The sequence below is a fragment of the Enoplosus armatus genome, chromosome 20 (assembly GCF_043641665.1).
Source record: "Enoplosus armatus isolate fEnoArm2 chromosome 20, fEnoArm2.hap1, whole genome shotgun sequence".
Classification (NCBI taxonomy): Eukaryota; Metazoa; Chordata; class Actinopteri; order Centrarchiformes; family Enoplosidae; genus Enoplosus; species Enoplosus armatus.
The window spans coordinates 4,278,415-4,302,767 of record NC_092199.1 but is presented as its reverse complement, the minus strand read 5'-3'; the positions used below and the strand labels follow the sequence as shown (position 1 = coordinate 4,302,767).

Below are 24,353 nucleotides of genomic sequence, written 5' to 3'. Positions count from 1 at the left end.
CAGCAGTGATTTTATCTATGCATCAACATTTGGAGGTTTTATACATGAAAGCAAGGACTCAGGACTCCAGGTCTGGGTTAGGACTCGTTGATATGCTGATATAGAGTACATTTATACACCATGAGACCATCGTCAGACATTTTACTATACTGTTTAAACCGTAGAAACTATTTCTGGGTGTATTTGGCTGTTGAGGGCAATGTTACAAATCAATGAGCAGGTCTACTTTATGGTCATATTGGATATTTACCTTGTACCTTGATATGTCAGGTATTTCATTTTCCAGAATAACCAAAAATACACATTGTTATCTTTGTTGTTTCATCTATAACCAGTTTCTCAACTGATTTTCCAGAACATTTTACAAAAACTGTGTCGTGACTCTTGAATGGAAATCCTTTGGCACTTTAAGGCACATTTTGTCTTTAGCTAATGGTTTTCTTTGTAATTATCTGTGGCGTTTGTACACTGAGTTGAATGCTGTCTTGTCTCTCCGGCACTATGAGCTCCCCAAGTCCAACTGAAATTGAATTGCATGTTTTTTTTGTCTGCTACAGTAAACACATCTACTCTGTAAAACACATATCAAAACCAAAAGGGAGATATTTATATTTTCTGGTTTAATGTCGGTGCCCCCAGTCAGCTTGTTTCCATACATCCAATCAAATCGCACATTAAAACAGCATGTAAGCATGCATGTGGTCCTTTCTTCTCAACACCACTGCTTACAATAACACTGTCTACCTATGGCTTGTAAGCTACAGCGCAAGTGTGTTCCCCCTCATTCCCCTGCTGAGGCTCAGCCTGCCAGCTGCTGTCAATCAAACACAGACACGCCCCTCTAGCGGCTGAGACGAAAAGGAATATTTCTTTACCCAAAGATCTTTCTTTCTTTCTTTTTATAGTAAAAAACTATTGACAACACATTTCAAATAACGCTGACATTATTTCTGACTGCAAAAAGGGATTACTGAACGTGATTTCAGTTGGACTTTAACTCAAAGTTCAGTCAACTATATACAGATATTATGATATAAATGACATAATACCATGATAGAGGCCCACACCTAGTCTGGATAAATACTGTAAGATGGTTGAGCTATAACATCATTAGAAAAGCTTTCACTTTGATTTATATAAAGGAGGACAGCTGGTGGTGAATTTTACAAGCTATCTCGCAAAGTATTCACAAACCATATTTATGAGACCACAAATTTCTTTGTAGGCCATAAAACTCAGCTGATACCTGACTTCCTCCGGGCGCCCTACAGTATCAGCAGCAGAGTGCGGACTGGCATGCGATCAGATGTTTAAGTCACTGCTTCTGCTTCATGCCAGGGAGCCCTTGTTAAGAGCTAAGATGTCCATCTGTCCACCTGGGAGGCGCGAGTCTTTACCCCTGAAAATTCATCTCAGCCCTGCTGGTTCCTCTCCAGCTCAAGTTGTTATTGCACAGACAGAGAATTCCTGTTTGTAATCAACTGTTTTCCTGCCTCAATGGCACAAGAGATTACAATTTCAACCCTGAAATGTCACATCTGCTGGAGCTCTTAGCAGCTCATCACAACTGATAGGTTATTCCACAGTCTATTTCACAGCACTGATGCAAAATAAAGCCAGGGTCAACAGTTTTTCATCCATGAGATTCAACAGCAAGCCAACAGCCAGAAATAAAGGGTATATCCTAATGTACTACATACTATTTAGACTTATACAGAAGTAAGAAATCCTTTAAACAACTATATTCTAGTATGTGTCTGCAGACAGATCACCTACTTATAGCTCCCACTGAGCAGAGACTCAGCAGAAGAGGCTGGCAGATGGAGAAGGCTGGTAGCACTCTGTCGACCATTTTCCTCCTAAATTACAACAGTAAAGCACTCAGACCCCCTCCCATCACTATTTCTCTCATGTCTTCATCCAACCCTCGGGTGTTGCGGCATCGCCCTGCTCTGTTGAGAAGCCCACACATCCACCAGAGGTCGAGCCAACAAGACAGGTCAGGAAGCTAACACAGCGCTTCTCAGTGGCAACAGGAAGAGGAGAGGCGAGATGAGAAAGCAGATATACTAGAACCAAATCTCAGCAGAGCGCTATCCTCGAGTGACCGGCTTTACTCGCGTCCTCGTGCGAAGAAGGGTGGAGAGAGGGGGTTTGACGGGGATAGATACAGGGACAGAGGGAAATCCGGACTGTCCACAGGATTACCGAGCAACTACCGACTGTGAAGTTAACAGACAACCGAGGCGGCACCTAAACAAGATCCGGAGAAGCAGAGCAGAGTGAGAAAGCAGCAGGGAGGATCAGAGAGACAGAGGGGGAGGAGGCGATGACGATGGACACTGTGGGCTCCAACAGAGCTATTTCATTAATGTCATTAATGACCTTAACAACGTTTTTGTCATTGCAGCAGCAGGAAGAAAAACTGGCAAACCCGTACATTCTCCCCATCTCCCTCTCTCTCTGAGTCTCTCTCTACTGCATTCACAGACGACAAGTAAAAAGTAACACAACGAAATGAGGGATGGGCTGGCCAAAAACTTACCAGGGCAGTATGTGTCCAGGTCTGGATTCTTGGCAGTGGTGGAGGTGTGTGTAGGGGAGCCAAGCTCTGATTGTGGAATGCGAGGGCTCTCCACAAACTTTGCTTTCCGCAGAGGGGCTGGGAGCAGAAAGCACACACACACACATATAGAGAAGGAGACAACATGTACACACACACAGAGACACACACACACACACACATATACAGATCAGGGAGATGGAAGAAGACAAGAAAGAGAGGAGCGACAGGGACAGGAAAGAAAGGGAGGGAGACAGAGAGCTTATGAACTTGAAGCAGCACACTGATTAAATGAAAACATCCTGAAGACTTTCTTAGGCAGCTTTGTATTTGCCTTTGGTCAAATAAAGCTAAAGCATGAGTACACATGGGCAATCAGGTAGTGGCAGAACGGCAGAACCTCAACCAACTGCTGAAATGTGAAAATATCACCATATTTCCTCTGCATTTCACTCACAACACTCACAGAGCAGCAGACAAGATGGACTTTCTCACAGAAAAGATGGAATGTATTAAATTGGCTTGTTGTGTCTATTTGTCCAGCGTCATAATCACACCAAGAAATGCAAATGAGATCCATTTCTGGAATGTTCTTGCGCCTGACTCAAAGCACAAAGTCTGAGACATCAAACGAGTCCCTTCCAACGAGAAATTCAGAGAGAGAGAGAGAGAGAGTTGCATGTTGAAAGTCGGGGGTGGTGGTTGTGACACGATCTTTTTCTGGGTCCTCGGTCACGGCAGAAGGATTGTGAGCACTGTTACCCAGACCAGCTTAGAGTATCATGAGTGCATAGATGGTGGCAGCAGTAGCAGGTCTACTACGCACAAGAATTCACAATGCAGAGGAGTCTTTACACATATGAACACATAGGAAGAGATGCCAAACAAAACACTTGTTAGTTAGTGGAACAAATCTGCAAGGACGTTGCTTTGTCTGCCGTTTAACGTGTTGACGATTAACACAAAAATGCTGCGCTTGCTTACACCGGATCACCTAAAACTCGTAAATAAATACAGCCGACAAAAGGGTGTCTCTTGTTGCCCAGGTGTGACCTCCAAAGCTACACTCACACACGACAGGAATCAGGAGATATTTCTAAGCATCTTTTCCCTGAGTCTAATAAAAGTCCTCACTTTCTTGAAAAGGCTGCAGTAATGGAGTTCAACTAAATTGTGTGCATGGCTCATTTGTTCAACCTATTCTTTTTTTTGTACTTGTGGGGGTTTGGTATGGGCAGGGTCTCAGTATAATTTGTTCTTAATTGACTAATCTGGTTAAATAAGGGTTTAAAGTATATTATGTACTGTATGCTGCAACTGCTAACCATTCTTATTACGGGTGAGCGAACATGTCCAAAGCTATCCGGGGCAGCAGCACTGTGCTGAACCTGAGAGGGGTGAGCAGGAAGTCATGAGCAGCAGTTGAAACATATGTTCGAGCAACAATGACTGCAGAACAAGAACAGGCTCCTTACGGCTTCTGTTTGGGGTTCATGTTACAGCTAAAGCCAGTACAACATATGCGTGTGTAATTGTTAGAGAGTATACTGCATGTCTTATGTGACCAAGGCAGCAGACAGCAGGCAGAACAATCCTCTAAACTTGCCATTTTAAAAACAGAATCTCCATCATTTCCAAATATATAAAAGCAGATACAGACTGTCTTCACAATGTCAACTTTTCAGGTACTAAGACGGCTCTGCTTTATGCTTTGTGACAAGGATTTTTTTTCTTCAATACTGGTAATTCAATGGGTTCAAAGGGCTTAATAATATATATCAGTGGTAGAATTTCTCAAGCCATAAGGGAGCATGTAATCCTTCATTTTATCTGAACAAGACTGAGAGTCTACAGCCAAGCTGGCAGCTCTGTGAGGCTTTACTTAGGCACAGCAGTGCTTTGAGCTAAATGCTAGCATGCTAACATGCTCACAATGACAATGGTAACATGGTGATGTTTAGCAGATGTGTAATTTATCATGGTCATCATATTAGTTTAGCGTGTAAGCATGCTAAGTAGAGATAAACACAGTTGAGGCTGATGGTAATGTCTTCAGTTTTGTAGGTATTTCGTCATAAACCAAAGTATTGGACAAACTGAAATCTTAATCTGATGGTGGCACTACTTGAAAAGTGATGGGATCATTTAAGTTATTACAATTTATCCTGAGGGGCACAAGAATGTAAGTATCAAATTTTATGGCAATCAATCCAATTGTTAGAGATATTTCACTCAAAGCCACAAATGTCATGCTGGTGCTAGAGTTTTAAAAGGTCAGAGGATCACCAAAGTAAATAGGATCCGTCCTCTGGGGACTGTGGTTGTCTGTACAAATTTCAAGTTAATCCATCCAGGACCAAAGTAGCAGACCGCCCCACCGACCAACTGCGTTCCTTAGAGCCACGCCACCAGCATGGCTAAAACTAAACTTGGAGAAAAGCAGTTTTCAAGGACAATGACGTTATACTGACAATGATGGGATACAGGTGCCAGGTTCATGAGCAAAACGTCCGATTTAGCAATTATAGAAACTCCTTGAAAAGATCTGCAACTTGATCTGGATCTGCACCAGAAAATGATCACTTATTCCTCGTCCCGTGGTCTAACTTTCCGCCAATTCACTGCAATCTGCTGTCAAGGCTTGAGCTATTCTGCTCACTAACGAACACACAGTCAAACAAACAAAAACAAAAAATCTCCTTGGCAGAAATAAAAGAAGTTCTTCAGAGCTACATGTATGTGTGTAAGTACTTGCCGCACACAGTGTTAATACTGTGTTGGTACGGTCTGGAAAGGACTCCGCTCATTGACCACATCTAGGAAGTGAGCCAGCACAGATGCCACAGTGAGGAACTACAACTGACAGCCAGGAGGAAGAAGGGACCAGAGTTACCCACGACTGGATCAACTGCCATGACAGCAACTCTGACAGACTTGATGTATTCAGCCTGACAAACAGGCTCGCAGACAACTCAAACATCTTTTTTTCTTCAAAGAGTACTAGTTGTCCATCTTCACAATTAATTCAGCTTACAATGAAGCTTAAATACGTGTTTCTTGTTTGACATTAACTTGATAGTATTAGCGATGTATAGTAGGCAGAACTGAGGATGATTAAAATGACATAGAAAAAAATCTATAAAATATATCTTATAAACATGCAAGTGTGTCAAACAAGCCAATATGTGGTCAAACACATTATATCAGATATAAACTTAAATACTATATTTATCCAGTTGAGTCTTGAATGGGAGTAATACAGCAGTCTGCAATAGCTGGACTTTCTTTCATGCAAAAAGGGGCCCAAAGTTAGATTTCTCTTTCAAACCACAGTCCTGCCTTATTTCAGTAAGTTGTTCTTGCACCCGGAGTGACAAGCTCGCAACAGCTTGTAACAAACTACTCCAAGGACAGGGTGATGGACTGAGCCTTCACGTGACAGAAGGAGCATCCAAAACAACTTCCTCATATATACCAACAGCTTTTACATCTTTAAATCTTTCACAGTACACCTGTGCCACTCCAAAGCTAGCATTCTGCTGAACTACGGTGAATGAGCAATTACCATTTCTTTTGGATTTTGTCTCCCTGATCTCACCTCTATAAAATGGTAAAGTGAGACCTTGTCTATTGAAGTAAATCCCCTCTATAGCAGCAGCTCCAGGAGACTAAATCCCAGGGACTTCTCTCCTGCAGTTCTGTTGTCAGTGTGTGCCAGGCTGGGGATGGGTGACAGTGTGATGGATGGCAGCAGGCAAATCCACTCCTCTAATGAGCTTATGAATAAATATATCTTGTCTGTGTGTGCAGATGCACGTAGCCGTGAAATAGATATTTGTTACATGTTCTGGATGCGATGGTATGAACATGAATATGCATGTGGCATGTATGCAAGTGTACATGTGAGATTAGAGTGAGAAAGGGGAGGGGACGCAGAGAGATTGGTGACAGTAAATAAGCTAAAGGACAATGTGAAAATTTAAAAAGCTGATCTCTATTCCCAAGACCGTCAGCACATACACGCAGCCTTTGGTGGAATCATCAACAAAAAAGAAAGCAAGTCAATATTGTGATTCAAATTCACATATGCAGAGTGTTGTGCAAAGAGGAGAGCTTCTTTTCAACACGACAGTCCCCTCAGACACAACCTGGGTTTTCAACAAATACATAACAAGATCTGAATATGAATTGGAAACTCAAATATGCAAAGCACACATGCTGCAGATTAGTGAACGATAAGCAGGTGAAAGGAGACATTTCTATAGCATTGAAGTCTCGTCTGTACCACTGTCTCAGTTGCATACGACCTGAGGCGCTCAGACAAAGACATAGGCGCCCACACATGCACGCATTAACAAACACAAGCACATACAGAACGATAATGTGGGTAAGGACATACATTGCCCAACTGCCTGCAACCCAAGCAGAAAGCGAGCATGCGGCGCTGGTCACTATGGCAACAGCAGAGCACAGGGAAACGACCAGTCTCGTCCACCTTTCCAAGGTGGCGGTAACGCAGGGAGAGGGTGATTTCACCAGCACTGAAAGCTTCAAGGTCCCATCACTTTTTGCTCAAAGGTAATCAAACAACCTCTTCGTATTGACAACCCTCAGCTGGTTTACAGGACCAGGTCTTCCCCTTCGTCACCTCAGTTGAAGGAATTCAGCTTTCAAAAGATGCAAGCTGCTGCAGCTGAGGCTCTGATTCTTTTTTTTTGCTGTGCGCTCAGAAAGAGCTGAAGCTGTCTTTATCAAGTTTATCTACGAATGTGAGGACGAAAAAGAGGCTTTTTACATATGTCTGAGATCCTATATTCTCCAGGAGGGCTGGGTGATGCGGTTAAATCAATATCGGCAAGCCAGATTCTCCATGTTAATGTTGAATTTAATTTCAAAGCATTATAAAGACTGTTGTACAGGTATAATCTCTTCTTACATTTGTATGTAATTTGACAATTTTTATGTGATTATGTGACATCTCTGAAAATTGCAAAAGATCAAAAGAGGCGTAATAAAACGGTGCTAGTATGAAGTTTTGTGCAAATTCAATAATATATCTTTACTTTAACTTTTTTATCTTGTGCAACTCCTTAAAAGGGGACCTCCACCGAGGCTGCATTAACTGCCTGCTACTAGCATAACACACCCAAATCTCTGACCAAGCTGCTGGCAGTCAAGTTGCATTGTGGGTGATGGAGGTGCCAGGTTTTGAGGAATACATGGAATGAAAAAGACAATATTTTTAGTTCTGCTGCAATGATTTTGATTTTGCATTGATACTAAAATCGGTGGAGTACTTTTTTTTTTTCATAAAAAAATTGAAACACAGATGTGGCTGATAATAATACTGAGGACTCTAGACATGTTGTCAGTTTCACCGGTCTTTAGGTATGGCCCAGAGGCTTATTCCCAGGGTGAATATAGTAATCAGGCTGATGATTTTGTGTGCTCGTCTTGTTGACTTGTTGAACAAAACAATGCCGACCAGATGTTTCTGCGCAACACAGCGGGTTGTTCAGTCACAGCCTCAAAACAGAGGCTGCTGACTGTCAGCAGCGAGTGCAAGTCCATTAGCTAGACTGCCTCTCCCTCTTTTATGTATGTGTGTGAGTGTCTGTGTTTCTATCATTACAGCCTTGGGAGGATTAGCCGAGGAAGGTGAGGCACAGGCAGAATTTTAAGAGGGCAGAGGGAGGGGCAGGTTTTTTAAGAACGCTCATTAGCCGAGCTCTCCCTCGCCCGAAAAGCTGTTAATTCAACATTTCACGTAACCTTATTGGGCCTGGATTATACCAATAGCACAAAATCAAGTGATATCGAAGCTACATCAACAAATGAGTAAATTAATCTGGAGGACTTCAATCTATGCAGGAGGAGCTGTTTATCCATCAAAGTGTCCAAAATCACAAATTGATTTTTCATGAAGCAATTAATCTGTATGCAGCAGCCCAGCCTCGGAACAAGAGCAGCAGTCTGAAATCCGATTGGCTTCAGAAAGATTTTTTAAAACAACCTAACAGAGGGACATAGTGGCGTCTAAAGGCGTTTTTCAAGTCTCAAGACCGAACTCGACTGAGCGAACATGATGGGGCTTTTTCCCACAGCGCTGTGGAACATCCTGCATGAACAGTGGAGGCTAGAAAACCAAAACAGTCCTCCGCAAAAGCACTTTTTAGAGAGGTTTTTCTTACTGACCGTACTCTTATCAGGGTTTTTAACTGAGCTCCATCTCACTACTATTTGTGTGTCATTTCATTGTTCGTAAGGCTTTTTTTTTTAGAAACTGCTAATCAAGTGCACATTAGCATTACAGTGAACAGAGCCCTGCAGCTTGACACTATTTCGGGGAGATCAATAGGGTTCTGTTTTATTGCATTTCGCCACACTGGACCATTTATTTGCTCTGAGCAGCTTTATTCTTATCATACCATCTATTGGTCTAAATCCCTGCCGTGTATATTCCCCTTATGTCCATACTGCAGGCTTTCTGGGCCGCTGTCTACTCCAGTGAACAAACCCTTCATTCTTGAAGGACTCGGCCCTCATGACTCAGCTGCAGAAGCGCAGCAGCTATTGTTAACACTGAGTGGCTCAGACACTGTTAACTTTCTTCACTCATGGTTTCGCTCCCTCGGTGGCGGGGTGACACAGAGGTGTGACCGTGAACTTTTCCCATACGCTTCCTCAGCAGGAGACACGGGGGGGGGGGGGCTGCACTGCTGAGGCCTGAGGACAACAGCAGGCTGTAAAGTCAAACACAACACCACTTAAAGAAAAGGAGAGTAGCATAATAGCCAAGGACACCACTTGATACAGCGGGCCTAATAATAGCTAGGCTGCCTTGACCTCTGTTCCAGCTGGAGTATTTATAACCTCTCGGCCACACTCAACTCGAAGGCCACACCCTCGTCATTGAGAATATCAGGACGAGCAGGATGTCTCTCTGCCGTTATTCAATTAAGGAATTAAACTGAACACTCAAACAAGACAATAAATAGGAAAACATGAACTGAAACATGACTTTTGAGGCTGATTAAGATTAAGATGTTTCTCATAATCTTTAGCATGTCAACATCAAAGCCTTCCCAAACATTCTTTCATGTCTGACAAAAGCTGTAATCAATTGTTGCTCTTATGTAATCCAGCAGACATAGTTAGCAGACTGATTGCAGCCATACAAAGTCAGAGATGTGATCCAGACAAATGCCTCATAGCGGTTCAGCACCCTGAAATGACTGAGCAAATAAGTTAACAGCAGACAAGTGGTGAATATTAACACTGAGGCTGGTGTCATTGTGCAGTCCTGTGCAGTAAGGGTTTTGTATACGCATGGACACACGTACACACACAATAACACACTTCTTTAGGCCTCTGTGTGTGTTTGTGTATATCTCACAGAGAAATGTTTGCTCAGCTCTCCATCATCGGCATGTGCAGAAAGCAGTGAGGTGGTATGTGTAACCCACTGCTCTGTTTTGTAAGCAAATCATTATCATCGCTATTAATAGCACACTGCGGGTTTCTCTTATCCCCTCTACAGCTTTTTTTTACTAAATATCCAGATAAACCTAAAAGGTAAGCAACAACAACACTAAAGGGGTAGTAAGATAGTAACAGTAACTTAGTTTGTAAAGCAGCTCTCATGCAAAGATGTAGCCTTTAGCTTTACATTAGAGGGGTGAAACTCAGAAAGATAGTTAGAAGTTTTATGTCGAGAAATTATTTTAACACTGGGGATTAAAGAGTAAAACCAAAAAGAGAAAAACATGAAAGCCCTGGATGCAGCAATGTTTCAAATTAAAACCCAGAAGAAAAAAGATGGGTCTTGGTATTTAAAACAAAAACAATACAGAGCAAGTTTGCTATTCTAAGATCAAGAGGCAGTTTTACTGTGTGAAGAAAATGGGAACGTCTAAGAAATAAGACAATGAAGGTCTTTAATCGTCTGGTAATCTTTGATGTAAGGAGACAGTAGGTTATTTAAAGCTTCACAAAACAAGTAAAAGTCAGTGCTTATGCACAGTGCCTTGAGCAGTTGGGTAAATTGACCTCAGTAAAAGGTCTTTAGCTTTAGATAAATATGTATAAATATAGTGTTCAATGCGAATCAAGATTCAATTAAGTCTGAATTTACTTAACTCTGCATATGTTCTAATCTATTTGGCCAGACGGCTAAATATTGATCAAAATTCTTCTCTTTCTACTTCCCCTCCATGCATTGATGTGCTCAGAGCAGCTGGTAAAACTGAAATACAAAATTGTGTATCATCTCCATGACAGTGGTAAACGACATTGTGATGAAGTTACCAAGCGGGATCATGTATAAAGAAAATAGAAAGGACCAAGAATGGTTCCTTGAGGAACGCCACTGTCAGTATCACAAAAAAGTATGTTTAGTGTGAACAAAACAAGGCAAGTACACTATCCAGGACTGTTAATCAAATGATTAACTACTTTGTCAAACACTGTGCTAAGGACAGCCACTTTGCACTAATTCTGACTTCCTGTATTACTGTTGGCTACTGGGCTGTTTCAGAGTTGTGGTTGCCTCTCTGAAACTTTTGTAATATGCCGTTGTCATTGAGATGATTAAAAACTGTTTCCTTCAGAAGTTTACCTTAGAAACAGAGATTACAGATGGGCCTGTAATTGCTAAGGTCGGCACTCTCTGGGTTTCTTTAGCAGAGGGTATATGGTAGATGTTTTGAAAGCTTTGGGGAAGATTTTTAATTGCAGGTTGTTATCTGGAGTACACTGGAAGCTGACTTTAAAGAGCATGGTCGGAGGGGGATCAAGAGCACAAGAGGATGACTTCCTGCTAATGGCGCCACCACTGTGTCTTCTCTCATCATAATAAAGAAAATGGTGATTCTAGATCCCAGGGAGTTGTTACATAGTGCTGCTTGACTGTAAAGGAAATGGACTTCCAGGCTGTCATTTGTGTGAAAAGCAGGCAGTAGGAGTTGCTGGGTCACCTGAGTCACGATGGGGGCAATGTGACACCCTCCAACTAGTTTTCAACAACTCCAGTATGCAGCTCATAATTAGATTCCTCTTCTAACCTTTTTCCACTGAGCAACAAAGTGAGGGATTTTAAAGGACAGTGGTGTCGTCAATGCTTGATTTATAGCCAGGGTGTCACGCATAGTACAGACTGTGCCCACCCGCCAATAGATTCACTCAGCAGGCTGCTTTTGTAATCAGGATTGAGTGGTGAAACAGGCCTGCAGCTCCATCAGAGATCCAGACGCCACACTGTCACTAAATGGTGCATATAGCCTCTAATCCACTGGTTAGCAAATTAACGTCACATTAATTTCCAGAGGCATCGAATATTAGTCCAGCTAGGGCTACATTTTATACACTGTGTGTCAGGTTAAGTGATGCCTAAAAAAATGGACCCAAGGAGGTTGGAATTTAGATGGTCTGTCGTATTTACTTCATAACTTATCTTCGGCTTACAAGCCATTTGTCTCACACACGCTCAAGGGATTGCAAGGGTGGGAAATTGAGCAATTATATAAATCAATATCACTCTGAACCACTGCAGAGGGCATTATGAGGGGAATTTTTGGGGGGGTCTTTTGGCTGATTTTCAGGTAAGTGGGTCTCATCAATTGAGAAGCCGGGGAATTCAAAGCCAGGCTCAATTGACTGACATAGACACAGAAGAAGAGATGAGAATAACCTTGGAAAATACACTGCCACTATCAGCCCCATCACCAGCTATACTGCCTCACTCTATAACTATCTTTTTCTGTCCCAGTTGAATTGCCATCTTTAGATTTTCTTGGAACAACAACAACAACAACTTCTTGTCAGACAATCAACACTCAGCTAAGACGTCGAGAGAGGGAGAGAAATAATACAAATAATACTTGTGTCATAACCATGGAGGGATGCTGTGTATCACTCGCTCTGCTCCATCAGATTCAAATAACCCCACGAGGGATCCTTAAACCCAGGAAACATTCTCCCACCTATCAAATCAAAACAATCAATATGGTTATTTAGCCACCCTGAAAATGAAGTCCGTGGTGTCATCCTGAATGGCAGCTGACAAAGTAAGCTCATCAAAGCACTCTCCAGGTGGGGATACTAAGTGGTGTGAAAACTGGCTGTGGGCGCCTCATCAAAAACCATTCACCTGAGACTAGCAATAGCAGCTGCTGATGAGGTGCTTGTGTTTTGCTGGCAGACAGTGTTATTGAGACATTTTGTTCTGTTCACACACCAGCTAGCAGTCCCTTGGGAAGGTAGAGGCAGCCTGCAGCACTGGAACTGGAAGGAGGAACCATATCCCAGCACATGACTGGGAGGTTCTGGTACACGACAACAAGCTGCTTCTGCTGCTTCTGCTGCTGCGGCCGACTGCATGGTGTGGGGACAAACTATTCCCCACCAACTTCAACCCATTTACGCAACTATAGGCTACATACGACGCTGTGCTCTGGAAGGAAAAGTGAGACACACAACAACAAGAACAAGCACCATTAGCCGCCCACAGCTTGTGCTTAGACACACACACTCTAACAGACATACACATATACACACACACTCAAAGACAATTGAATGCTCACCCACGCTGACGCATGAAACAGAGCAGCTCGCCACGAAAAAACACTTACATTATCGCACTCTGGTTGATTCACAGGTCCTCGAGCCTACATTGTCATTAGAGTGCAGCCCTTTGACAAATGCATCATTTCATGGAGAGAAATTTACTTTCCTGCGCTCCTCCCATTAGCCCCATGTCTGTACAAACGTCATTCGAACCAGTGGCCGACACAGCCGTTCCAGCTGTGACAGCAGAGAGCCGACAGACCTGGAGCAAGCTCTGGTCGAGCAAACGGTGGAGCAGCAGGTGAAAAGGTGGGGAAGACAGAGTTTGCAGGCACATATGGAGGAATGAAACAAGCAAAAAGAGGGTGTGGCAGGGGCTCACCATTCTCAAACCAGATCTCGCATTCCTGAAGGCTGGAGTACGGCACCAGCTCCCCTCCTTCCCCCTCCAGCGACACGAGCAGTCCTTCCTCCCTGAGCGATGACCAGTTCATCAAAAATAAGCAAAAAGAAAAAAGAAAAGAAAAAAGAAAACAGAAAAAACACCTGCCACAAAGCAGGGGAGGATAAGTGCGGAGGAACAGAAGCTCCCTCTCTCTCTTTCTTCCCTCTTGTTTCCTTTCTGAGGAAATCTCCACAGGTTTCAGTGCTGATGCTGCCCGCTCAATTCAGTCGCAGTAAATGATACAGAGCCAGGCAGATATGGCAGTGACGGGAGGAGCGAGAGGAGGAGGAGGAGGAGGAGGAGGAGGAAAAGAGAGGCAGAGGGAGGAAAAGGGAAGGAGGAAGGAAGAACGCAGCAGTCACTGTGTCACTGGGGGACACAGAGGTGACACCTCTGCAATGGCAGTAGGGCTGACAGGTCACCACAACCTTCACCACTATGAGAGAAAGTAAAAAAGAAACGGCGTAGAGAGCTCTTCCTGCGAGGAGCCCGCGAGCACAGATAAGAGAGTGAGCTCCTCATTCGCCTCCGTGACTGCATTAGCGCTTAGCGTGTTATGTATAGATGTGAGAGGCGCGCACACTCTCTCTCTACAGGAACAGGAGCCCAGGTCTCCAACAGATGAATGGTGCAGTGCTGCTGTTGTCATGGCAACCGCAGAGCAAAAGGAGGGGGAGGAGAAGGGTGGGTATTGAGGGAGGAAAGAAAATGGCATAAAAAAAAATAAAAAAAAAAGGAGGAAGGGAGGGAGCGTATTATTAAAGGGACACAGTTTTGCTGTTCGTGGATGGAGCTTTGGGGACACATCAGATCACAAGAGGGGGAAAAAAGAGAAGCGGTATTACTTGATAACGAACAAGGGTTTCAATAAAACATACTCCATTTTCCTCTAGGGCTCAGGCGTCCCTGTCTGTCCTTGTTTTACCCTTGAAACTGTATTTGTACAGCTGCAGCCATGTTTTATGGCTATTTAGGGGGTTCAAACTCAAGGGGCTGAGAGTTTATTGTGTGCCTCCTTTGCTTTTGTTGGGGTTCATATCTGTTACGCTGTAAGCCCGCTGTTTTCTAAGTGTTTTTTTATTAATCTCCTCCAGTCACACTTATTTCCCCAGAGAGACGTCTCTGAGCATCGTTTGCAGCATGCTACCAACAAGCCTTAAATATGTGCTGCAGTCACAAGTCAAAGTTTTTGGAGTCCTCTACATCATAAAACCTGGGTCTCATCCCTGGAATCAACCATTGCCTCTGGACAGTCAGAGCACACAGCGATTTATTTTCTGCCATTTTTAAGTTTGTGTGGGGGAAAAAAAATAACTTTGCATTCACATCTGTGGCATGATACAAGTGATGCGTATTGTAGGCTGGTCGCATATTGTCAACAACATGCAACATAATCCAGTGAGATGACAAGAGGGGGTGGTTGATCACATGCCTGGCTTTAATTGTAAGACACTGTTAGAATTAAAATGAGCACAGAAACATTCGCTCAAGGAGGTTGCATAAGTGTGAGAGAAACAGAAGCATCAGGAGACATTTATGTTGCTGACTGGTGGTGAAAAAAACCTGCTATCATTTGGGAAGTGATCAATCCCATCCTGAGTTCTGCATTTTGTTGGGATCAAACATTATAAATCTTGTGCAAATGTGTGTTGTCTTCAGATAATCTTTAAACATCCTCACGAAGCGCATGACAACTTGCAGCTCAAGAAATAAACTATGATCTTTATTCCAATTGCCACAAAACAAAGCTCTGTTGATATAATGTGGTGTTTTGTCATTCTTAATATGACCAGTTTATCTTCCCCGTGTCTTTTTCCTATATTTATGTGACAGAGACGGTGGCAGACTTTCTTTTTGAAAAACTTGACTCGTGCCTTTCATGATAACAACCCTCATCAATGGTTATTTATTCTTTCCATCAGATGCATTTTAATGCAACTCATAAATCGACAATTTCTAAGTGGTAATTTCGCAAACCTTTCTTGATTGCATCTTCAAAAGCATCTCCTCTAAGCTGCACACCTCCCAAAATCATCTTTTCTGTATTCTTTAATCACACATTGAGTTTTTCTTTCTCATTTTTAAATCAATAATTTCCTTTAAGGTGTCTTCTGCATTTCCAACATGATTTTAAAATGGGTTTTCTTTCATATTCAAACCGAACCATGTACGGTCATTACAGTAGACCTCCAATAAGTAACAAACAGTGATCTTGAAATCTTAGATGTTAGAGCGAAACTAAAATACGTCAATGAACTCTTGTATTCCTCTGGTTAAGCGTGTAGATGTGAGTCACAAAGGCATAAACAAATGAAGCTCTAAGATAAACCCTGTGTATTTTCATTTTGCTCCAAATCTTTTTCTTTATTTGAACTAAACAACTTCAGCAGTTTCAGTTTAGAAAATCCTGTAATGGAACAGCTTGTTGTCTCTTTCTGTTACTATTCGGCACCAGCGTTCAACAATAAATGTCAGCAGAACAAATGGCAGATACAGATACATATTAATATTAATTCCCGCAAGTAACTTTACAGTGACACACTGTAATGAAGAAAAGGCAGATTTGTGATGATATTTCATCACTAAAACATCCAGAATATTTGGCCAATGACTAAAATATGACAAGAGTTTCCGTCACAGCACTCAATCGAACTGGCTCTTTAGTGCTCCTCCTGAGGGCATCATACTTCCATTTCAATTACTCCTTCCTACACTTAACCTTCACTCTTTATTTTTCACCTGTGACAGTGGAGCTGAAAATGTCACATTTCCTTTCAGCGGAACAAATGATTTGGAGGGTCCGTGGTGGCTGGGACGGTGGAGGCAAGAAATAATGAGAATAATTGAAGAACGATTTTCTCAAGGTGCGACGCTGGGTAAAGAGGCGTGGAGATTGAGATGTCCCAAATGTCAGTGTTCATTTCAAAAATTCACAGAGGATACCAGATGCCGTATAAACCGCGAGGCTGGCTAAGGAGTCGTGGAGAGAGAGAGAGAGAGAGAGAGAGAGACAGAGAGAGAGAGAGGGAGAGATTGAGATGTCCTAAATGTTTCAACAATACACTGAGGGGACAAGATATCATAAAACGTTCAAGGCACGGTGCACTGCAGCTTTGTGTTAAACGACATCATGAGTTAAAGGGAAAAAAATCCAGATTTACACGATACCAAGGAATCCACTGATGCATAAAACATATTACTCCAAAAAAAACAGGGCAGCTGCTTTGTTGCATCCAGTTAATCTTCTTACAAGCACCTAGTTACTGTGCAGGTTAAGATTTGAAATACAAATGATGCCTTGTTATAAACTGAAACTACCCAATATCATATAAAGCAGTTTATTAAATTAGCTCCACCTCGACCAGCTGCAACATTAAAATGCTGCATCATAACCCGGTAATATACTATATATATATACATAACCTTCTAAAGGGGTGATTCTTTATAAGGAATACTTTTGATGTGTAAGTATATTTTTCTGACAATACTTTTGAATTCAGGACTTTGTACCTGTAGTATTTTCACACTGAAGTCCTTAAAGTAATCAAAAACAAAAAATTAGACAAAATCTACAATACCATGACAACTGGGAAAACTCCATCTACTGATGAAGACCATGTGACATGATCAACTAAAAGACACAAGACAATCTATCACAAGACAAAGAAAAGCAAAGCAAAACCTCACAATTTAGAAGCTGGAACGACTGTTTGACTTGAAAAATCACTAGCGATTCATCAATGATGGTTTGTTACTTGTGTGTCTGCAACAATGCCTCTCTCTTGACCACCAAGATAACTGGAGCCATTTAGTTTTACCAGCCTTTCCCACAACTTGCCTCCTCCAGCACTTCAGGTAATGATACCCTACATTTCCCAGGTGCCTCTTGAAAATCCCCCCAAATAACGTGCCTGAACTTGAGTTTCAGCTGTGGAGGTTAAAACAAAGCGAAATCTTATTATAGTCCATTGTATCTGTGCAAGAAACATCCCAACAAGTGATCCTGTCATCCCCATTAAGACACCAAACAATGACACAGGCCCAGAATTGCAGCATTCATCACGAGTAGCTAATTTAACAGAGCTCAATGTTTTAATGTGGATCCTTTAAGACCACCCACACAATGAGCTGTGAAACCTGACTAAGCAGTTCTGCACACTGTGCCTTGTTAATCCCGACCATCCACACCACTGCTGAGCATCTCTATGCCTACATCATGTGACCATTTAGAAGTTAGCTTACTGTAGTACACTGCCACTTATTCACATATTACTCTATTACTGTACGCACCAGAAAGACAATTGATTTTACATATACTCATATTACTGTGATAATTGCAGCAAGAGTGGGAGAAAAATTAGGTGGTATAATTAAATCAAGCCTATTCGCAGGTTTTAAGGCCAAATGCAATTTTCCAACTTTATGTGGCAATCCATGGGGAGGCAGTAATTGTATTGATTGCTGCCATTAATTAGGGGAAAGCAGTGTAATCTGGGGAGAGATGTTGAAATAATTCCCTTTAAATGTTTCAGAGTGGAGCAAGGCCAATCAATCAACTGGGGCAACGTCTCCTGACACTTGAGTGAGGTGTTTATTAAGGAACAAATAAGCAATCAGTGATTACAATTCATAACAAGCAGCCACTGAGATATCACTGAGAATGAGAAATCATTGAGACTCATAGCCTTAGACTGCAGCGGACTAAAAATAGACAACGTAAACACAAAATGGTAAAATGAAGATGAAGGAATGCTGCATATCTGGAACAAACCCCACTGCTCAGAACATATGTTTTCATGAGAGCACAGCAGGAGACAGAAAAGCCTCTAAAAATGTTTTGCAAAGTGGACATTTTCCTTGAGAACTTGCAATGGCTTATAATTAGGACACTGTCCTCTGAGACACGCTCAAGTGTTGGCAAACTTTGGGTTAAAGTGCACTCAGACGCAGAAACTCTCCCCTGACCAAGTTGCCTGACCTTTCTGTAACGCAGGGGGATTAAAAGACACTTTCCCTTGGAGGTTTAATAAAGTATAAAAACATTATTGTTAGTTTGTTTGGATTAAAGGTGATGGAGACTCCAGTTTTCCTGAATGGAGTATTAGAGGCAGAGCAATACATCAGCAGGCCCATATTGGTTTAAGACAAATGAAGTAAAAATGGCGATATCACACTAAAAAAATGTATAGTTTTATATTCATAATTATAAGTACAAGTACAAAAGTGTTAGCAGCAAAATGTCCCTAAAGTATCAAAAGTAAAAGTAGTCATTAGGTGGCAGAATGGCTCCTGTCAGTGTTATATTATTAGATTCTTATTAATAGTGAGCAGTATTTTAATGTTTGCCTGGTTGAGGTGGAGCTAATTAGGCTTCAACTAGCGTAACTTTTATACTGTTGGGTAGTAAATTCAGTTCAATACATCATATTTTACAGCCTAAGATGATCCCGGTTCATATGTAAAATCTTGATCTTTGATGTACATGTAGTGCACGTAGTAGAGTAAAACGTATTACTACATGAGTAAAATATTGGAGTATAAATATTTAGCAAAAGTAACATAGAATGTACCTAAAACTGTATTTAAATACAGTGCAGTACTCTCAATTGAAGTGTAACATAAACTTGAACTTAAACTCAGCTGGACAAATCTACGTGCTGAGGAAAATCATGTGACATGATACAAAGCTGTCAAGGTCTTCCTCAGAGGAGGGAGGTTTGCAGTTGTCATATGGAGATAGCTGAGTTGTCCTCACATGACCTCCAGTAAGTAATCGAAGGGTTAAAATCCCCCGAAACAATCTCACCACAGTGTCCATACAGCAGCTGTTTAGGCTTTCAACTGCCTCACATGATCTTCCTCAGATAGTTTAAGTTAAGGTGATTTCACCAGAATTGAGAAGTGAAAGTAACTTTGTTCTTTCACTTTGTTCTTCATTGTTCACAATGTAGTGTTATCTCATATCTACTGTTACTGTCATCTTTGATAATAAAGTTTATTTTTTATCTTTATCACAAGTATTTTCTTACATTTTTCGACAAAACATCATCATTTAATGTCCATACTAAATCTTGAGTTACCAACTTGTGATTCCACCAGCAAAATAGTCTGAAATGAGTTTACTGTGATGGTATGGTACAGTACTGTACGTCTTCCTCACCAATCTGTTTCACAAGTCGACCCCTCGAGTATCCGAGGGCCCCCTTGAGAGTCTTCATGCAGGGAGAGGGGATTAAATCAGAAAACTCAATGATTCTCTAAAAAGGTCAGCGCTTTCATTGCGTTTTCATCCTTGAGAGCCTTGAGGTTGAATAACTAGTCCTCACCAACACCACATCTCTGCCTCCCTACGGCCAATCAGGGGCTACACAGGAGGGCAAAGAGGGGCTGCGGTTGGTGGAGGCCACCGGGGGGAGATCAAAGTGCTGCAGCCTCTAGACCTGCTGCTGTTTGCTCTCTGATGCGCTCCTCTGCCACCACCTCTGCCATCTCCGGCATGGGAGGGGTTCTGGCCTCTGACGCCAACACACACACACACACACACACAAGCTTGGTACTGTCAAGCTGTGCAGGAAGTGGTGCTGAGTTGAATTAATTAAAGGGTGAGAGAAAGCCGGCGTGGTTGAGACCTGGTACAATCTGGTGCTCAGTGCCACTTGAGAGCAGACACAGGTCTTTGAGGACTTGAAGGACAGAAGTAACCTCAGGGCACTTGAGGGCTTTTGCGCATGTAGAGTCAGATGTGCTGATTCAAGAGCCATTTAGCTATAAGTCATATCTGAAGAATAACCCTTGACGTGAAGGCTCCTCTCATACAGCCAAAATCACGTTTTATGATGTACAGATGTCAGTCCTGTACAAAATCATACAGTTTTATGTTGTTGTTTTTGTCAGTGACTTAATTATTGCAACAGATTACAATATAACGCACAATAGGAGGTGTGACAGAGACATAAATCTGGAAGGATTAACACGGTGAAGGGCTAATCCTGCCAAAATGATATCGCTCGCTGTCATGCGCGCAAACACACTCTGAAGATGACGAAGTGTAAGTGAAACACAGCTGAGACATGCAGGATATTAAAACTGAGAGAAACTCCCTAATTCCCAAGTTAAGGTCTAAAAGCAGCAACTGACTGGCACAATATAACGCGCCAAATGACGACATGTGCGACAATACTGCAAAGAGACGTCTCCCTACGTCAGCCATGGAATGAGAATAGTACAAATGAGACAGCACCGCGCATCTTTAATCAAGCTATTCTCCTCTGTGACGGCCATCTAGACACACACACATATGTATGTTTACAGAAAATCTAAAAAATTAACTTTGATTCACGCAGATGAAAGTGTAGACATCAAATTAGGCCGAATCTGCACACGAAACATGGAGTAAAAGAAGAAAACGAATGGAGCAAAGATGGCTCCTCAAAGAGCAGAGAGCAGCGAAGAGAGTGTGATAATATTGTCTGAAATCTAATTCTCAAGTCCTGATCCCCCCCAAAAAACTGCTGGATCCTGTCACCCACACAGAGCCCTCTGCAGCGATGTGGCACACCAAGTTATAATGGAAGAAAATCAGTGTTTCCTCTTTAAAACTCACAGTTTGGACGACCCGGGAGAGAGTATAAATCATTCTGTCTGATGTAAAAATCACGGTCCCCCCGGCATATCAGAAATGGTTAATGATCTGAGGTAGCTGAGAGGCTGGTGCACCCTAGTGGTGGCTACAGAATCAAGCTTTAAAGTCCTTCACACCCACTCTGCTTCTGTGTGGAGGCTGCAGCGATATTGGGTAAAGCTGCAATGTCAATATTTCATTCCACATATTGAGATCCAGAGCAGCATTAAGGCCTTGGATGTCCACACTGCCCCGTGTACCAAACCACAGCTTCCCCGATAATAATAATAATAATAATAATAATAATAATAGCAGAGGGAACATGACACAGACTCATAATCCAGTTAATGGGGAGACGGAGGGGAGGCGATGTTCCACATTCCCTGAATGTCAGAGATGAGTGTGGAAAGGAAGCGATTAGTGGTGGGAGATAAAGAGCGATAAAAGGAGGGCAGAGCCGACCACAGCTCACAGTCCATCAGCTGTTCTTGGCACTCTCAATTAGGTAGGACTTTGGTGCTTACAAGAATTGGAAATAGCAGTGTTTGCCGCAGGCCAGAGCCGGGCCAAGCTTTATGTTTCAACTCACAATTAGCGGGTAAGTAATACGGGAAGTGATTACTGCTTATCGGCAAACGTGAGGGTGAGGAGAAACTCCACTCCTCTTCACTTTGTCTCGTGAAATCTGCTTTAATTCACTGATTCTGTGATTAGGTATCCCGCCTACAGTGGCACAGTGAAGGTTTAAGGGAGGTTGTGTTAGTACAATGAGTCTATGGGGGAGGACAGCTACAGGCAAGGATGTGCGTACAAGACAAATCTGAACCAGATTCAGCCCACATCTCTGTTGGCCGTGTTTTTTTTTTCCCAAACCCAAGTTTTTACAAAATGTGACACTGCTTGACTCATTCAAATCCTGCACGCACTTTTATGAATCTAACTTGAGTTGCAGTGTGTTTACCTGTGAGCTTCTTCACGGGCTGTAGCCTGACACTGATGGTCTGGTGGGTGAGCAGCGGGGAGGAGGGCAGCGAGCGCGACACGCCCTCCATTATGCGAATGTGCTGCATGCCCTCGGTCATGGAGAGCGGGGGCACAGCGTAGTCTCCCTCAAAGGCACAGTCGCTGTCTATGCTGCCACCTGCAGGATGGGAGGGGAAACAAAATGGTATGAGAGGCTTTTCTCTGCTTTCAATGGTGCATTTAATTTAAATGAAGGGTGAGTTTGTGCAAAGAAAGCAAGGAGTCTATGTAGTCTGTCACTGATGTAATCTTCTCAAATGACATTCTGCCTCTCATGAATGGAAATCATTTCAGTTACATGAGAGTGATATTCTGCTGATATTTAATTGTAAAATGACAGAAACACTTTAATAATTTAACATTCAGCTCTCAAAAAAGTTACACAAAGATGTACAAAGGTAGTGTTTTGGGCTTTAACTAACAATTCTTTCCATTAGGACTTAACTTTCTGATTATATTTTTTTTAATTAACTGATTGTTTAGTTTGTTTAACAGATATCAGAAATGGCTGTCACAAATCCCTGGAGCGCAAAGCTGTGTTTTCAATCTCTGGTCCTCCGAGAAAGGCAAAACCTAAAGGTCGATCCTCACATTTAACAAGCTGGAAGCAGCAAATGTTTGTCTGTTTTGCTTGATAAACGACAAACGATTGATTATTAAAACCAATACAATTTACTATCAATCAGCTAATCGTTTTAGCACTTTTACTGTTCATTGGAGGGCTACTGTGTTTGAGTGCTTTGGATTCTACTGGTGTTTCTCTTTGTTCACCCCTGTGGAAAGTGAATGACACTCACAGTAGCTCAGCCTGCTCCAGTGCAACACCAGTATTGAATGTAACAAGATTGGCGTGACCCAGAAGAGAGAAGCCCTGCAGGCAACACGTGCCGTTTACGTTATAAACAACAGCCTGGCTGACCTCCGTTAGCCCCATGGTAACACAATACCCCACAATTTTTATATAATAAAGGAGGATTTTCTAACCATCTGAAATGTGTTTAGAAAGAGCACAGTCATGACCATGAGAGAGCATTTTATTTACAAAAAAAGAGGCTCGCACAATGAGCAGTAATTACAGACGTAGCAAAAACAACCACTCTCCATCACTCACCCACCCCCTTTTCCTCTCTTGCTTCAAAAACCACAAATTATGACAACTTAGGGCTTTTTTTTTTTGAAACTTCACACACATACACATTCCCCTGTGACCAAAACCAGCCAGCTGTCTGTAAACACAACATCCATTTTGTGAATCGGCTCTGGCTCAGACTGCCCATTTCCCTGCAGACGGAGCTGTAAAAGCAACTGGTCAAGCAACAGTCTCGCATCAGATAGCAGCCGCCACAGTGAGACATGAGACCATTATCGGACAACTAGTCCGTGACAAGTCCCAGAGGAAAGCCTGTATGACGGTCAAGATGGGGTCATATTGGTTGCTGTAATGCAAATACACCAGTATGTAGAAACACTTGCACACAAGCTGGAGTCACTCCATCCATTCACTGGGGAATGTCGCTGCAAACGCGAAAACAACAGCCAGAGCAGCGGTTACATCCCCAAAGCATGGAAATTCTCCTCATGTCTGGTGTTAATTCCCATACCAAGGGGGAACTTAGTATTCTGGCAGCAATTAAAGTACTAGTCGACATCCAACTCAATTTTTATGCATTCCAATATTGGATGAAAACACACAATTATACTATTAAAACAAATCATCTTAAAATCAACAGTGATACCAAAAATGTTTGGTGCACAATCTCAACACTTTTCTGAACAGCCTCATGAAAACAGACATAAACTGCAACATGCTGAAGTAGAAAGTGTGATTTCAGGGCAAAGATGGAGGGTGGAGAGGGAGGAAAAGCCGCACTTCAGTTGTGAAAATCCAGAGAACAAAAGCGCCGAGGGGGAAATGACGGCGTTTTATTTCAGACTGTGATGAGAGACACGTTTAAGGGCCACTCCATGCCTCGAAATAAACACAAACACCTACTCGTCGAGGTGTTCGGCTCAAAACATGCACGAGGGAGGGGGAGGGGGGCAGAAAAAGAAATTATAATTGCCCAAAACATTTCCTGCCAAGCACTGACATTCCTGTTGTTGATAAACATCTACTGTTGTATACAGCCCATTTCCCC

The 24,353-nt window shown here is 42.4% G+C and overlaps 1 protein-coding gene across 1 annotated transcript in view; it reads right to left on the bottom strand.

The window, feature by feature from the left end:
- The window catches only part of tanc2b (tetratricopeptide repeat, ankyrin repeat and coiled-coil containing 2b), a 64,110-nt gene extending 41,833 nt beyond the window's left edge, over positions 1 to 22,277 (bottom strand). Inside the window, exon 1 of the mRNA XM_070926534.1 lies at positions 22,154 to 22,277. Coding sequence (XP_070782635.1) covers positions 22,154 to 22,274 — 121 coding nt within the window. The 5' untranslated portion in view covers positions 22,275 to 22,277. The remainder of the gene's footprint in view (positions 1 to 22,153) is intronic.
- Between the last annotated feature and the right edge of the window lie 2,076 nt (positions 22,278 to 24,353).